General features: G+C 36.4%; 1 protein-coding gene and 1 pseudogene across 1 annotated transcript in view; one reads left to right on the top strand and one right to left on the bottom strand.

Annotated features, from left to right (window-relative positions):
- The window catches only part of LOC141499897 (uncharacterized), a 140,998-nt gene that overhangs the window by 12,999 nt on the left and 111,417 nt on the right, over positions 1–16,582 (top strand). Inside the window, exons 4-5 of the mRNA XM_074202683.1 lie at positions 10,421–10,588; positions 16,154–16,255. Of these exons, the coding sequence (XP_074058784.1) occupies positions 10,421–10,588; positions 16,154–16,255 (270 nt within the window). The remainder of the gene's footprint in view (positions 1–10,420; positions 10,589–16,153; positions 16,256–16,582) is intronic.
- LOC141503354 (kelch-like ECH-associated protein 1 pseudogene) lies at positions 549–8,995 on the bottom strand (annotated as a pseudogene).

The raw sequence follows: 16,582 nt of genomic DNA, 5'->3' as shown, positions 1-16,582 counted from the left end.
AAATTAATGTGGAAATGTATTTTCTAAGTTATTGAACTTTATGTGTGAATATTCCAGGAGTCATATGTGACTCTGGCTGGGTGATAACATTTCATGTTACCCAGAAATGTGTGACTATCATATCAACCAAGGACATAGATCTATCCCTGGAGAACAGTGACACTAAGTACACTCCACTGATGTTTCACAGGGGTCACAAAAGGCCAAACATTCATTTTTCCATATCATATTTTTCCATACTGTTCAACTGGTCAGTACAATCAAAGCTTCTTGAAGCATATCTCAGTGGTGCTGAGCACAGCCACCTGCCTTACCTCAGATAATGTTCACAGATATGATCTTCTAAGAGTAGTAGTTCTCAGCAGAATTGAGGGGACTTATTCCATCAAAAGTAGGCAATTCAGGACGGTTACATCCACCCCCAATCCATTGTGTCAGCTAAGTGTCATTCCACTTATTCTCATTCCGGCTAAAACCTCTCCCACTATTGTGCTGAAGGCAGCCACCAAAGAACCCAAATGCAAAGATGATGCCATTGATAAACCAACCTAATATGATTCTAGGACACGATTGTTCACAGGACTATAGTAGTCAAGGGCATTGGAATTTGTGCTGCCATCTAGGAAATTGATCCTTTTCCTTGCAGTATGCAGCAGCCTACCCACCACACAATTTGCTAGATCACTTCAGGGAACCCATATTTCTGCAAAGTGGAGCCAAGTCCCATCACAAGGGTTGTAAGTCTCCAGATAGCCCTGTGACTACTGGAAGTAGTCACTGCTGTCTAGATGAGCTGACCCACCTTGTGTGTCTGGCAGGACATCATCACCTGAGTGGGTTTATTGCAGGGTGTGATCCTGAAAGACCTTAGCCAGATAGTCCTTACAATATAAGTCTGATAAGAAGACCTCAGTTTTACAGTGGGGAGTGACTATGGACAGACAGTGGGAAGAAGAATTTAAACGTGGAAGCGCCAATACTCCTAGTCACAATTGATGCAGGCATAGAAGGTGTTGCTTTCAAACTGTACACTGAGCTTATCCCAATGATAAGTGTAACCAATTGGCAATGGGACACATTAAAGAATTTCTCCTACTTTACCACCTCTCCAACTTGCATACAGTTATACTCCCAGATCAATTGCTGAATCTAGTTGTTACATCAAAAAGTCCCTGCTAGCCAACACTGCACTGTTAGTCTGGTCCATGACAGCCTCATTTATCATGTGCAGCATACATGGAGATGGAAGCAGTATAGGCAAACTCTAGGAGTCATCTGTCACTTTGGGGTTGATGTTTTCAATAGAGAACACTTCCGGACCCGGCTATCACAACTCCTTGGTGAACATGGTCTTGGAAACTGGGCTGGAGGAAGTCAGTACCACTCTGTGGGTCATAAACTGGGCAGAGGATATGTTGTCACATCTGACCTGCAGAGTCATCTATAGCTACTGGCTGAGCTGAAGTTCATTCAAAACACCAAAGGTTTGTTTAGTGTGATCCTCAAGGGTATAACTGAAGCTGCAGTTGCTATGCAGGGAGGGTGTCACCTGCACTTTGCTCTCCATAGCATACATGACTGCATTGCCAGTCCCCTCCTCCCTTACCCCAGGAGCACCAGACAGGAAGGAAAAAGAAACTCTCCTGTTGGTCAAGGTATTGGGTGAATCAGCCTCTTAAAAAAACTGCCATTGGGGCAGCTAGGTGGAGCAGTGAATAGAGCACCAGACCTGGAGTCAGGAGGATCTGAGTTCGAATCTCACCTCAGACACTTAATTACCTATCTGTGTGACCTTGGGCAAGTCACTTAACACCATTGCCTTTCCAAAAAAAAATCCTAAAAAAAAAAAACTTCCATCAACTGTAAGACACCCACCCAGCTATGGCCAAGCTCTTCTGGTTCTGGAGCCTCTATCACATACTGCAAGAGGTGGAGGGGAGGGAGATTGAGTTTTAAGTTAGCTAAAGGAGTTAAGAGTAGATTACAAAATAATGGAAAAAAAATCACAAACGAGGTTTCTGTCAAAAAAAAATACAATCAAGAAGACATCAGCTATTATTAATCCCCCTGCCAACTCTTTAGCCTAGAACTTCTACAGTATATCTTTGATGGGAATGTGAGGGAAGGATGGTTAATTTTTCACAAATGAAATTTCCAAAGCAAACAACACTTTTATGGTCATGCAACTAACAGGGATAAAGGGATTGTAAACTCTTGCTTAAAAGCACTTGATCCAATATAACCAAATTCCTCTTTGAAGGCTTTTATTAAAATGTCTCCAATACCTCCTCAAAGTCAAAACACAAAATTGTAGAGATTGCATGGTATAATTTATGAGCAGTAGACTTGGAATTATGTAAAACATAGGTTTGTATTCTGCCACTCATAAGCAGCTTGACCAATGAAATATGTCTAAACTTCTTTTAAGTTTCCTCGTCTGTCAAGTAGAAATGATAATAATTATAGAGCTATATGCTAGGAGTATTGTGAAGATCAGAGGAGATAATGCATGCAAGGTACCTTAAGATTTTGTAATAATAATCATAAAATCATAAGGCATTATGATAATACAATGAAACCATAAGGATTTATAATAATAATAACTTTTATATAGCACTTACTATGTAATGCACTGTACTAAATGCTTTACAATTATTATAGCATTTATTCCTCACAACCACCTCAGGAGATTGGTGATTCATCTTCATTTTACAGATGGGGAAATTGAGGCATTTCAGAGGTTAATTGACTTGCCCAAGGTCACACATATAGAAAGTATCTGAGGTTGGATTTGAACTCATATCTTCCTTATTCTAAAACCCTCATGCTACCTACTGCACCACCTGACAAAAATTTTATTATAAAACTCAATGACAAATGCAACTAGACATGTAATTGTGTTCAATGATCACTTTATTTTCAGCATCAAGCAAGGCATAAAATAGATAGATATGTGTTTGCCCACCCTAGCTGTTTGACAGTGTTTTGACAGATGCCCTACACAAAGAAAACTGAGTTCAAACACAAAAATAATTCTCTATAAAGGGTGAGGTGCTTCAACTGAGACTATTTTTTTCCCCCAGGATACCTATAGCTACAGCCTCTCAGTGAAATTCAAAGCAACATAAAAGCTATTTTTCTAATAATATACTTTTAAAATGTGGTTGGAAGTAATGAGAAGCTTCTAAATTTCAGTCTATATAACACAGATAAAAAGATAGCCCATTATATTAGCCCCATGGAACTGGTACAGTGTTTTCCTGGAACACAGACTGCAATCCCCAAATCCCATTTCCTTAATGCCAGTATTCTTATGAGGATACCCTCAACTTAAAATCTCAACTTAAAAATAATCTAAAGGCAATGGAAAGACCCATTGTTGTTGTAAATGTGCTATAGCATATTTCCAAAGTTCACTTGTACTCAAGATGTGTAACAAAAGAAACCATTTAAGGACATATATAATAAGACAGTAGACCAATAATGGAGGAAGACTCCATAGGAGAAATAGCTCTCTTTCTTGTCATCTGTCTCACTGCGGAGGAGTCAAAGGGCCACAAAAGAAGCAGTGGACAATTTCCCTTTTCTATCCTTTGCTCAGAAAATAATAATCAAATCAATATTATAATTGCCAAGAATAAGATATAACAGTTGACTATCCTGTGATCCATTAATTCCCTATAACTACCCTTATATAAATCCTTCTTTGGCAATCAGTTCTCAATATGCTTCTAGTACAAGAATTCCCAAGTACATATATTCACAGAGTTTGAGCTGCATTTTGAAGGAAATGGGGATTTCATGGGAGGAAGTGAGGACAGGCAGGGAGTGAGTCTAGACATAAGGTAAGATGGAGATGGACTATGGAGTGCTATGTGAGAGGAATAGAAAGTCTTTAACTGGAACGTAAGAGTATGGGAAGGGGAATAATCATGCTAGAAAGCTAGGTTGGAGCCAAACTGTGAAGGGCTTTGAAAACTAAACAGAGGCAGTTGTATTTATTCTTAAGAATAAATCTAGGGGGTGGCTAGGTGGCGCAGTGGATAGAGCACCAGCCCTGGAGTCAGGAATACCTGAGTTCAAATACGGCCTCAGACACTTAATAATTACCTAGCTGTGTGGCCCTGAGCAAGCCACTTAACCCCATTTGCCTTGCAAAAACCTAAAAAAAAAAGAATACATCTAGGTGACCCAATGGATAGAGCACCTGCCTTGGAGTCAAGAGGACCTGAGTTCAAACCCAGCCTCAGACACTTAATAATTACCTAGCTGTGTGACCTTAGGCAAGTCACTTAACCCCATTGCCTTGCAAAAAAAAGAAAGAAAATAGTGAGACTTTTGTTTATTGATTAAAGGAGTGATATGGTCATGTCTACATTTAAATAAATAGTAGTTGTGTGAACTAGATTGAGGAAAGCCTTGAGTGGAGTAGGCCTAGGTAAGAGGTGATAAAGACCTGAATTAAGGTGGAGTGGTAAAGCCATGAGAGAAGTAAGAAAAAAAGAAATGGTGTGGAGATAAAAACTAAGATTTCATACCTGCTGGGCTATGTAGTGAAGGAAAAGTAGAGTGAAAAATTAAGGATAAGGATGAAGTTAGGAACCTGGGAGACTGAAGAATGTATCTTTCTACAGATTCAGGGAAGTTTGGGAAAAGCAGTGGATTTTTAGGGAATAATGATTAGGGTTGTTTTTGTTTTGTTTTGTTTTTTGGACATATAGAGTTTGAGATATTTCCAGGACATCCAGGACATTTCTCATACTAGGCATTTGGTGATGCAGGACAGAAGCCCAGGGAGAGACAAGAATAAATATATACATCTGGGAATCATTTGCCTAAAGATGATAATTAAACCCATGAGAACTGATGAATATAACTCATGGAAGCTCTGAGGATCCTTATCCAAACTCTCACTCTCACAAATGAGTTTAGGTTCTCAGATCAAGGTTATAGCTTTCTTTCAGAGTTATAGAAATACCTCATAGAAATCAGGAGTGATTTTCTAATTCCCTAAGCTCTAACATCTATTGCTCCCCAAGATTATCAATTGAGAATTATTTTACTCAGTCAGTCTTAAGTAGCTTCAAAAAAAGAGTAAGATTTGGGGCAACTTAATGACACAGTGGATAGAGCACCAAACCTGAAATCAAGAGTACCTGAGTTCAAATCTGGTCTCAGTCACCTTAATTGCCTTAAATTAAAAACATTTTTTTAAAAGGGTAAGACTATTTGGTACAAAAGATTCTCCCAAAAGTCTCTCCCATAAATAAATAAGACATTTAGGAGAAAGTGGGCTTAAGCTTAGAGGGCACATACAAAGCAGGGTTAATTAGCTCCTGGTTGGTAGGCATTTTTTTCCTCTTATTTGCTAGACTTCTGTGATTGTATAATTATTCTGTCATTGGCTCTCAATGCAGACTCCATAGCTGATACATTAATGATTCTAGGATACAATGGGAAGCTCAGCATCCTACAGGCTTTTCAAAGTCTGTAAAGTTCTTATCTAGTTGAATAGGTTTAGTGAAAGTAGAACTAGACCAAGGCTGAAACCTAGACCTCTATTTTCTCCCAAAGATGAATTTATCACAGAAATTTTCCTGGAATTTCATAGTCTCTATAATCTCTCAAATGGTTCCCTTATTATCTTGCTTGATAATTTATAGTCAACTGCTATGGTGTAACCAAATTTTCTTGGCTTATTTGAACCCATTTCCTGTCATTCCAATTTCAATACTTTTCACATTTATTCTAAAATCTATGATTAATTTTTGATTAAAACCTAAATCTTATCACTAGTTACTTTAAGTGAGTAATTATCATATTTTAAGAGGTGATCCTTTGGTGACATAAAGTCACCATGAAATTCTAAAGAGAAAAGAGAAGAGAAGGCCTAGAATGTAACCTTGGGGAGCACCTACCAATAAGGGGTATGATACGGATCATAAAACAACAAAGAAGGTGAGGCTGTAGTGGTCAGACATGGAGGAGAATCAGGAGCAAGTAGTGTCATGAAAAACCAGAGAGGATCAGTGTCAAATGTAGCAGAGGCTATTACTGAGGAAAGTCTCTCAGACTTGGGAATTTAGAAAAGACCACTGATTGAATTGATCCCTATTCCTATCTAAAATTCTGAGAAAAAATTAGAGACATTTTATGCTTAATGATTCATGTAGTCTGAAGGCCAGTAATTTTGATGACACTTCTATAATGACATGTTTTCTGTAATTACAAGAAAATGTGAAATCTCTCATTTTCATCCCCAATTTTCATTTCTACTATATCTTAGTAATTTCTCATCTAGACAATTGGCATGGTCTTCTCAATCATTTCCCTTCCAACTTCACTTTTCCTTGCTCTAATCAGAATAATTTTCCCCCTATCATTTAACTCTTCTCAACAGTTAGTTGTCTGTTGAAAAGTTTAAACAGCCTTCAGAGGCATACACAGTTTGGATCCAATCTCTGTTGTCAACCCCCTCATTCTCACACCCTGATTTTTCAAGATGGTACATGTCAATATTCTTCCCATCCTTTAAAGCCTAGTTCTTTTTTTGTTAGTTTTTTGCAAGGCAAATAGGGTTAAGTAGCTTGCCCAAGGCCACACAGCTAGGTAATTATTAAGTGTCTGAGACTGGATTTGAACCCAGGTACTCCTGACTCCAGGGTTGGTGCTTTATCCACTGTACCACTTAGCCGCCCCTAAAGCCTAGTTCTTACATGAAACTTTTTCTCCTCCTCTAGAAGTTGTATCTGAAGTGCCAGTTTACTTCATTCATGACTTCTTTTCAATCATCATGGTCACTCTTGTATTCTAGTTTTGATTTTTTGGGGGGTATTATTTTCTGTACTATACTATATTTTTCTGAAAATTAGGAATTAGATATAATTAGGTAGCAAAATAGATGTAGCTCTGGATATGGAATCAGGAAAACTAGAATTCAATGCAATTTCAGATATTTTTTAACTGTGTGAACTTGGGCAAATCATTTATCCTCTATCAACCTCAATTTTCTCCTGAAAAATGAGAATAATAGCATCTTCCCTAGAGTTTAAAATGAAATAATATTCATAAAGCACTTTATAAACCTTAAATGATATTTATCTTTCAACATTCCTAGCTTAGTGTTTCATGTAGTATTCTCTCAGAAAATATTATTTTAATAAATGAATATGAATCCTTTCAGAGTGCAGATTAATAATAAAGTTATTGGAGTAATCAGTTACACCATAGGCATCTGGGTAGAGCACTTTACCTAAAATCCAGAAGGCATGAGTTCAAATTTGACCTCAGAGACTTAATTAGCTGTGTGATCCTGGGTTTAACCATTTAACCTCTGTTTGCCTCAGTTTCCACATCTATAAATGGGAATAACACCTACCTTCCAGGGTAAAATTTATAAAGCACATAAGCACAATATCTGGCACATGATAAATACCATATAGAAGTTAGCTATTTTTATTAGTCTTTACTGCCAGTAAAGAACTGCTAGATGAAATTGTGTAAACTTCTCAGTATGGTTCCCCCCCAACTTTCCCACCCAGATATTCATACATCTTCTTTTCTAGGAACCTGAATGACAGTAAAGATTTTTTTTAATAGTTGACAACCAAGTCCATTTGCTTGTTTTGCCCTCTGATTATTTTAAACAGAAATTTAAAATTGTATTTCAAATTTTATCTCATTTTCTTCAATCTCCAAATAGCAATATTTCTATTTCATAGAAAATTATTCTGCATGATTTCTTTAAGGAGATTTATGGTCCAGTCCCTAGCATAATACCTTGCTCTTAGAAGACACTCAATAAACATTATTGATTTCATTTATGGTACTTTTGAACTATGTCAGTTCTCATTTCTAGAAGCTAAGCCTCTTACAGTACTTTCTTAGATGAGGACTTTGCATCTTATTTTTGAAACGAGTCTGGCATATGTGCATAGTGCCTGCAATGGGATTTTTCTTTATGGATAGGCTGGGAAGCCTGCTTCTGGAAGAATCATGATGATGTGTACAGAAAGTTCCATGTATATGCATTCTATAACTGACTGTGGTCAGCAAACCACATGTAGAAGAGGAGGTCATTGGACTGCAGAGGCATTGAAAAAAATGGCCTGCCATTTTCAGTCCCTACTTTTTTTGCCTCACTCTTTTTTGGCTTCATTTGTTCACTCCTTAGCTCACAGTGTCTAGTGAGAGATTGACAATCTTGGGAGTTTAGGAAGGTCAAGAGAATAAATTACAGGAATTTTGAAGTCAGCATCCAATATCAATATCCTGAATTTTAGTGGAACTTGGAATTATCTAGAAATTGTATTACATGATTGGGGAAAGAGGGGACTAATTCTACATGGAAACTGAGATAAGTTTTGAACCTTTTCACTCAGAGAGCCAGGTAGTAGAAGAGGATAGAATGATTTCCTAGAAGGAGGAAATGTTTATATTTTATTCTTGTTATATCATTGAAAAATTATCCCTTTGAAAAAGTTAATTAATGTTAAATGGAACTTGGATGCTAGAAGAAGGGATAAAAACTGTTGGTAAGCTCAAGTTAATGACAATAGATAAAAAAAGACTTCCCTCAAAACTCTCAGAGGATCCTGGAACCCGGGGGGAGGCGGGGGAGTTGTATAGCCTGCATGATGAGGAAGGGATGCATTCCAGAGTCAGCTAGTGCTAAGAAAGGGAACTGGAAGATGGAGTTTTATATGTGAAGAAGAGAGAGAGAAAGATAGTTTATCTGGACTGTAGGAATTCTGAAAAAAGAAGCAATAGTGTATAATGTTCTGAAGGGCAAATCTCTGTTCAGGGTCACCATTTCCTTTCTCTATCCATTACCTTTCTTGCTGACCTTATCAGTTCTCATGAGTTAATTATCACCTCTAATATGAATACTGATTACTCTTATATTGATATATCTAGCCCTGTTTTCTCTCCTGAGCTCCAGTTCCCCATCACTAATGGCATACTAAATTTTTAACCTGCATATTCTGTAGGCCATGTTGGGTAAAATATATACTTATTTGTAAATTCTTACAACGTTGCATTATTTTATTAGAGAGACAATTAGTGGACAGTAAAATCTTGGGCTTTATTGATACCAAAAAAAGTGACCACAAAAAAATGGACAACTCTCAACTTATCCCATTAAATAAAATTTTATGAGTTATCTATACACAAACTGAGGAGTTTCTTACAGAAGGTATTAGTAGGGAACTAGCAGATTTCTTTAATATCTCTCAGTTGATGAATTATATAGAAAATATAAAATCCCATAATTGTCATATTGTTTGTTGATTATGAAAAAGCATTAAAGCACCTTACAGGTTCTTTCACAAGGTTCTTTGCTATCTATACATCAAGTTCATCAAGCTACCTTTACATCACACCTCTAATTAATTGTCAAATCATGTTTCTACCACCACCACCACATCTTTTTGCATCTTTCCCTTCTCTCCATTTGCACAGTGATCACCCTTCTTTATACCCCATTAAGTTTTAACCAGACTATTGAACAGCTTTCTAGTTTATCTCCCTGTCTCATAGCTCCCCTTACTACAGTCTATCATCCACACAATTGCCAACATGATTTTCATTAAGTAGAGATCTATGTCACTTTTCTACTCAATAGATTCTGTACTTGTTTTTTATTGTTGAGTCATGTCTAACTCTTTGTGTTCCCATTTGAAGTTTTCTTGGCAGAGATAATACTTTATAGTTGAGAAAATTAATGTTTAAATGAGGGTTCAGAGACTTGCCCAATGTTACACAAACATTAAGTGTCTGAGATCAGGTCTTTCTGACTCCAGGCCTGGTGCTCTATCCATTGTACCACCTAGCTAACCCCTCTAAATTCTAATAGTTCCTATTATCTCTAGGATGCAACATGAAGCCTTTTAAGCCTGTTATACCTTGACTCCTATATATCTTTCCTGCCCTATTATGTATTGTCCTTTACTGATGACATGGTATTATTGATGAATCAATATTCATTTACTTCATGATCTAGTCAAACTTGGCCTTCTCTCTCTTTTCCACACATAATATCCCATTACCTATTTTCATATCATCTGGAATGCACTGTCTTTTCATTCACATATTTTATAATCCTCAGTTTCCTTCAAGACTCACGTCAAGAACCATCTTCAATGTGAAAGTTTTCCTGCTCCCCTAAAAATTATCTTGTATTTTTTGTATACAGCTAGAAAGATCCCACTTAAGAATGTAATCTTAAGAGCAACTACATTTCACTTTTTTCCTTGTGTTTTCTACACACAGCACAATATATGAAATAAATACATACTTGTTTGAATCCTTCAGGGCTTCAGCACAGGACACATTGACAGTTTTCTGCCCTTCAGTGTTTCATTGCTTCCTATTCTTTTCTTCTTGAGTGAATCTAATTTTTAATTTTTCTGCTCCTTAGTTACTTCAGAGGATGGTCAATCAGTGGATCTTGGTATGCGAAATGAAATTGAGGAGAAAGGATTCTATACTGAGAATTTCCATTCAACTTCATGGGTTTTCCGAGGAGATGATGAAAATACTGAAAATAGTCCCAGATGTCTTAGTAAAAAACTCCAACCAGTTGCTGGTAAGTATTCAACATTATGATGACCTTGATTCCAGAGGAATAAGAATGAAACAAATTTTCAATCTCTTGGTAGATAGATGGAGGACTATAGATGCAAAATGAAGTTATATAGTCAGACATGGTCATTGTATCAAATACTTTAGATATCCTTCCAAAGGAAGATCTTATAATGGGGGCTAGAAATGGATTGTTATTAGGAGATGAAGGGACTGTGTCACTGTCATTCCATAAACTATTCTTAGAAGATCTGAAATGGAATCCTTTCTAAATGTCCTTTAACACAGTAGTTCTTGAAGGTCAGGACTTACTCAATTGAGTGTGATAATTTTCAGTTAAAACTGGAATGAAATGAGACTCTTAGATTATCGATCAGTTAATGAAAAGGTTTTCTTAGCTGTAGCATGGAAGAGTTACTCAGGAAGGATGCCACACTAGATAGACATACCCAATGTTTATCAAAAACACATTTGGTCAGATCAGGATGTAGTGAATGACATGATCATGAAACATCTACCAAGTCTGAGAGACAATGATTACCTGTGGCCTATCCTCTTTTATGCCCTTAGTTTACCATGAACTACCATCAATGGCCTTAGTTCCCTAGCCTAATCAATTCTCAAGAACTTTATTGCCTTGGGAATAAAATAAAAAACAAAAACAAACCCTAGCCTAGCCTATATGGCCGTGATCTAGGTAGATATTTTTTCTAGCACACCATGGATAGCAAAGAAGTACTTAGGTTTTCTCTCTGTTACTCCTTTCTTTTATTAGATGATAGGTCTATTTTAGTAAACCATACGAGGTTTTAATGGTTATTAATAAAAAGTGTTACCCCTTTGTGAAATGTTTGTTTTTTAATGGGGATCAGACTTAGACCTAAGGAAGCAAATTCCCAAGGTGAGATGTTAGACATCATTTTGTGAATAGAGAAGAATTTCTTTAGGCATAGATTATTCCTAATAACCCTGACACCATACGGGTGCCTATGCCAGCACAAATTCTATTGGCAGAATACGATTCAAGAAAGAGAACTGACTTTGAGCAAGAACCCTTTAGGCAAGTCACTAAACTCTTTAAACTTCAGTTTTTTCAAATTTAAAGTAGAGATCTTGGGCTAAAAGGCTCTATGATCTCATCCATGTCCTATTTGATCCCTCTTAAGATGGAACTCTAATGTTCTCAAGTAAATGGGGTGGGGGCGTGGGGGTGGGGAATGTGCAGAAACAAACTACCTGAAGCTGTAGGAGAAAAAAAAATTCTTGTATATTTTCAAGTAGAAGAATTTTCATGTATATGTGGAAACATTTACTTTCCATATTAATATTTGTTTGGGATAATCAGATAGTCCCAAAGGAAGCATTGTTTACAGAGATAGATTATTTGAAAATTAATATACATAGTTTGTGCTGTAGTTTTTTAGCAAACTGCTGGCTGTCAGAGATTATTTACCAGATGGTAGCAAAGGGTTGCCAGGACTATAAATCTCAAAATATGTGAAAACTGCCATCAAAATGTAAGGAAGAACATGTTGCAAAGTATTTTGATTGCCTCCTCTCCCAAAGGAGGATGCTAAAGTTGAGTGGATCATTTGAAGTTTTTATTGAAGTACCTATACTTTAAGAAGTCCTTCTGACAGTCAGTTTGCCTGATTGCAGAGCAACCTTGAAAGCAATTGCTATTTTAACAGTCCCATAGTATAGAAACAAAACAAAGCAATCATACTTTGATTTGAATAGCAGATAAAAAGAGACCATTACCAGATATCTGTTGGACAATCAACCTGTCAAAAGCAGGAGGTATGATGAAGAGCAAATTGGAGAGAGTAGGAAGTTTTGATTTATAAGGGATTTGTAATTTGTTTGAATACTATGGTTAGTCAGAAAGCAGTTTTCTATTTTCCCCTCATACTGATTAGTTTTCAGTCCATAACCAGCAGTTAAGATCTTCATCTGTAAGTCCTTGAGTTTCTCATCTCATCTCTTAAATTATTGTGAGATCAAACACATGGAAGTCCAGGGAACATTATGCAAAAATGACAGGTTAGTGGTACAGAAAAGAAAAGTCAGTAATGCCAGTCTCTTCAAGAGCATAGCATTGAGCACAAAACATTAAATCCCAAAGAGACCTTGGAGATCTAACAGGAGATCTTGATTCATTTTTTCCCCATAACTTTACCATTATTCTTTTAGTATTGGATTGAATATCAACATTAGTGTCACTATGTATTTTTCCCAAAAATTTTGGAAAGTTAAAGTTAATTTCTTTATTAGAAAAAATGATCTTTGCCCTCTTATTTTACTACCTGATACTGTTATATTAGAGCATATCTTCAGGTATGAAGATGGGTATCTAAGAATTTTATTTCCTTATATCCAGATAATTGTAGATATTTTAAAAAAAGAAGTGCTTTCTGACCAAGTTCAATTCAAGCTTAATAGTGCCACTGATTATCTCTTTAGACTTGGTCAGATGTCTTGTTTGCCTCCTCAGAAAACTTTAATCAGTAACTTGTATTTAATCATTGCCCATGTGCCATGAACTATGTTAGGTGCCAGTCATACAAATAAAATAACTGAAAGAGCCTCTCTACTCACAAAGCACTTGCATTCTAATGAATGAAGGAAACAGAAAGCACCTTTATAAGTATATTCAGAATAAATATAAGGAGAATAATTAGAAATAAATACCTTGTAAGGTAGTTTGTCAAGGAAGGAACTAGCAGAATCAGGAAAGTTTTAAGGACAATGTGGTAATTGAGGTGTATCTAAAAGAAACAGAAAAATTCTACAAGTTAGAGGTGAAGAGGGAGTTCATTCCAACCTTTGTAGATGAACAGTAGAGAGGCACAGATGTGGTAGACTGAGTATTGGGTATATGAATTAAAGAGAAGGCTAGTTTGGATCATAGAGTCTGGAACGTGGACTAATATACATTGAAAATGGAAAGATAGTTTGAGATTAAATTGTAAGGATTTAAAAGATGAAGAGTAATTTATACTTGAGAAAACAGGGAGACAAGCATATTGAATAGGTCATATGCTTTTTGTGATATCCCTTTCCTGATGTCATGGTCTCCTTCAAAAATGAAGGACAAACACATCATCATGAATAGGTGAGTAGCAAGCTCAGATCTGCATCTAAGGAAAATCGCTTTGGTAATAGTATGGAGGAGAGACTAAAGGGAAGAGAAATTTTAAGCAGGAAGTTCTTTTAAGAGGCCATTACAGGGGCAGCTAGGTAGTACAGTGGATAGACCAACTGCCCTGGAGTCAGAAAGACCTGAGTTCAAATTTGACCTCAGTCACTTGTTTGACTTTGAGCAAGTCACTTAACCCCATTACCTTGCAAAAAAAAAAAAAGGCCTTTACAATAATCTAGGGGACCGTTAATGAGGGTCTGATCTAAGGAGGAAAATGTGTGAGAGGTAATAGATATAATAACTATTGTGGAGTTAGAAATGGCAAGATATGGTGAGATAGAGGAATTGAGCATAATCCTAAATTTAGCAACCTGCAAAACTGATGACTCTGTTGATTGAAATAAGAATGTTTGGAAAAAGTGGGATTTGAAGGAAAGGTTAAATTGGAAGTTCCTTGAGGGCAGAGTTACTTTTTGTATCCCGTGTTTAGAGTATCTGGAACATAGTAAACACTTAACAAATGTCTATTGATTGCTTATTGAATGAAAGATAAGATCTATTTTGAATCTGTGGAGTTTGAGATGTCTCCAGAACATCCAGCTTGAAATATCTGATAATGATGTGGAGCTAAAGCTTGGGGACTACCAAAAGTCATCTGTGCAGCAATGCTAGTTAAATAAATGGGAGTGAAGGAGGTTATTAAAAGATTAGGTTCAGGGAGAAAAGAAAATGAGGGCTAGGACAGAGTGCTGGGGAGCACCCATAATTAGGAATTGGATGTTGAACCAGTGAGGGAGACTAGGAAGGAGTAATTAGAAAGATAGGATATGAATCAGGAGAGAACAGTGTCATGAAAATCCATAAAGGAGAGGGTATTTAGAAGGAGAATGCAGCAAATAGGTCAAGAAGAATAAGAACTGGAAGAAAAAAAAAAGAATCAATTTGCAATCCAGACCTCCTTGGTAACTTTGGAGAGCAGTATGAATTGAGTAAGGAAGTTAGAAGTCAAATTGCAAAGGGTTAAGAAATGAATGACAAGAAAAGAAATGGAAGTAGTGAGTATAAACAACATTTTCTAGAAATTTAACTAAGTATGAGAGGAAGAGACATATGACAGTAGCTTGAGAGAATGGCAGTGAAGGGTCTAGTGCTGGTGAAAAAAGGGAGGTGATAAGCATATCTACAGAGGGGACTTTAGATAAGGAGATGCTGAAGATTAGATAGAGAAGTGATAATGGAATTTGTAATCTAAAAGAGAAGACTGAGAGGGATGAAATCAGTGATACTTGTAGAAGGGTTGGACTTGACAAAGGGAAGGGTTATATCATTACCAGAGACTGGGCTAAAGGAGACTATGGGGGATGATGTCAAGTGGTTTGAGATACAGACAATTAAAGTCATGATGAATGACCTGTTTTCTCAGTAAAGAGGTTTTTCTCCACACTGGAGGAAGTGATATGGCAGGATTTAGGAGGAAGAAGGCTAGAATAACTTCTATGGGGAATGAGAGCCCTACAATCACCCTGTGAGCTGGGTACCTCAATCCCCATCTTAAAAAGTGATGAAACTGAGACATGGAGAGGTGATGTGTCTTATCTATGGTTATATAGCTAATTGAGTTTTGGCAGTAGGAAAAGTGGCCAGATCTTTTCTGCCTCCCAGTCAACATTCTTTATTACTTCCAGGATGCCATACTCTATGTACAATTCCCTTCAAAATTCCAGGGGGCACCCAGTAATGAGAAATTCATGGTATATCAGTGCGTGCTTGCTTAAAAAATTAATGAATATCTAAAGAAGAAAAAGAAAAGAGCAAGAGTAAAAGTAGATGAAGTCATTTACATTTAAGAGAATAGAGATGCCTTTCCCTAAAAAGGAAAAAAATCTTGAAAGAAATGTAGAATGAAATCTAAAATTAAAAGAAGTTGAAGAAAACTTGACACATCACCAAGATTTCTCAAATGTATCCCATCTTCTTGAAAAATTAAATAGTAGTAATTCCTGCACTTGGTAAAAGAGTTAAGGGTAATTAATTACCTGATTTTTCTCCAAATCCTTTATTTTGACATTCTTAAAATATTAGATCTAGAAAGAAAGTTTTAAAAATCAGGTTCTAGTAATAGTCATATTCTTTTAGAAAGATTCTACCTAATTTACAAGTTGCAAATCATTCTAAAGCATGTTAGTTTGTCTTCTATCTAATAAAAAGTAGCTTTTCTATGAACTGTGCCTCCTAAAGTTTGAAAGCCTTTATGAACCTTCAAATAAGCTTTCTGATTTTTTTCATTTAGATGTTTTATTTCATTTTATTTCATTTTCTTATTTGAATAGCTCTCCCCTTCAATAGAAGCACATATGAATTGTCTGATGCATTCTCTTTTCAGAACAAAAAGAATAACAGAGTAATTCTATTTGCTTTCTTTTATAGTTCGGGAACGGACTGTGAGAATTTCCAAAGGAACTGGTGATTACCCTTGGGGATTCCGGATTCAATTCTCCAAACCTATCTTGGTAACAGAAGTGGATACTAGTAAGTGACCCTTGTATCTGCATAATCAGAAATACAACTAAGAATAAAATTATAATTTTTACTCTTGAAACAAGAGGCAGGAAAGGTGTCTTCAGTTGTCAGGGAGACAGAAGTCCTGGGATGCTGGCATGAGGGATAAGAGAAGAACTCATTCCTTATAGATCATTTAATTGTTTCCAAACCCAACCAAACAAGCATTTGAAAGCATGGGAAATTAAAAAGAATGGAAAAAATAATCATTATATTCTTTTTTTTTAAGCTTTTTTTTTTTGCAAGGCAAACAGGGTTATTAAGTGGCTTGCCCAAGGCCACACAGCTAGGTAATTA

The sequence above is a fragment of the Macrotis lagotis genome, chromosome X (genome assembly GCF_037893015.1).
Source record: "Macrotis lagotis isolate mMagLag1 chromosome X, bilby.v1.9.chrom.fasta, whole genome shotgun sequence".
NCBI classification, from domain to species: Eukaryota; Metazoa; Chordata; class Mammalia; order Peramelemorphia; family Peramelidae; genus Macrotis; species Macrotis lagotis.
The sequence above is the reverse complement of the archived record's forward strand: the minus strand, read 5'-3'. Positions and strand labels throughout refer to the sequence as shown.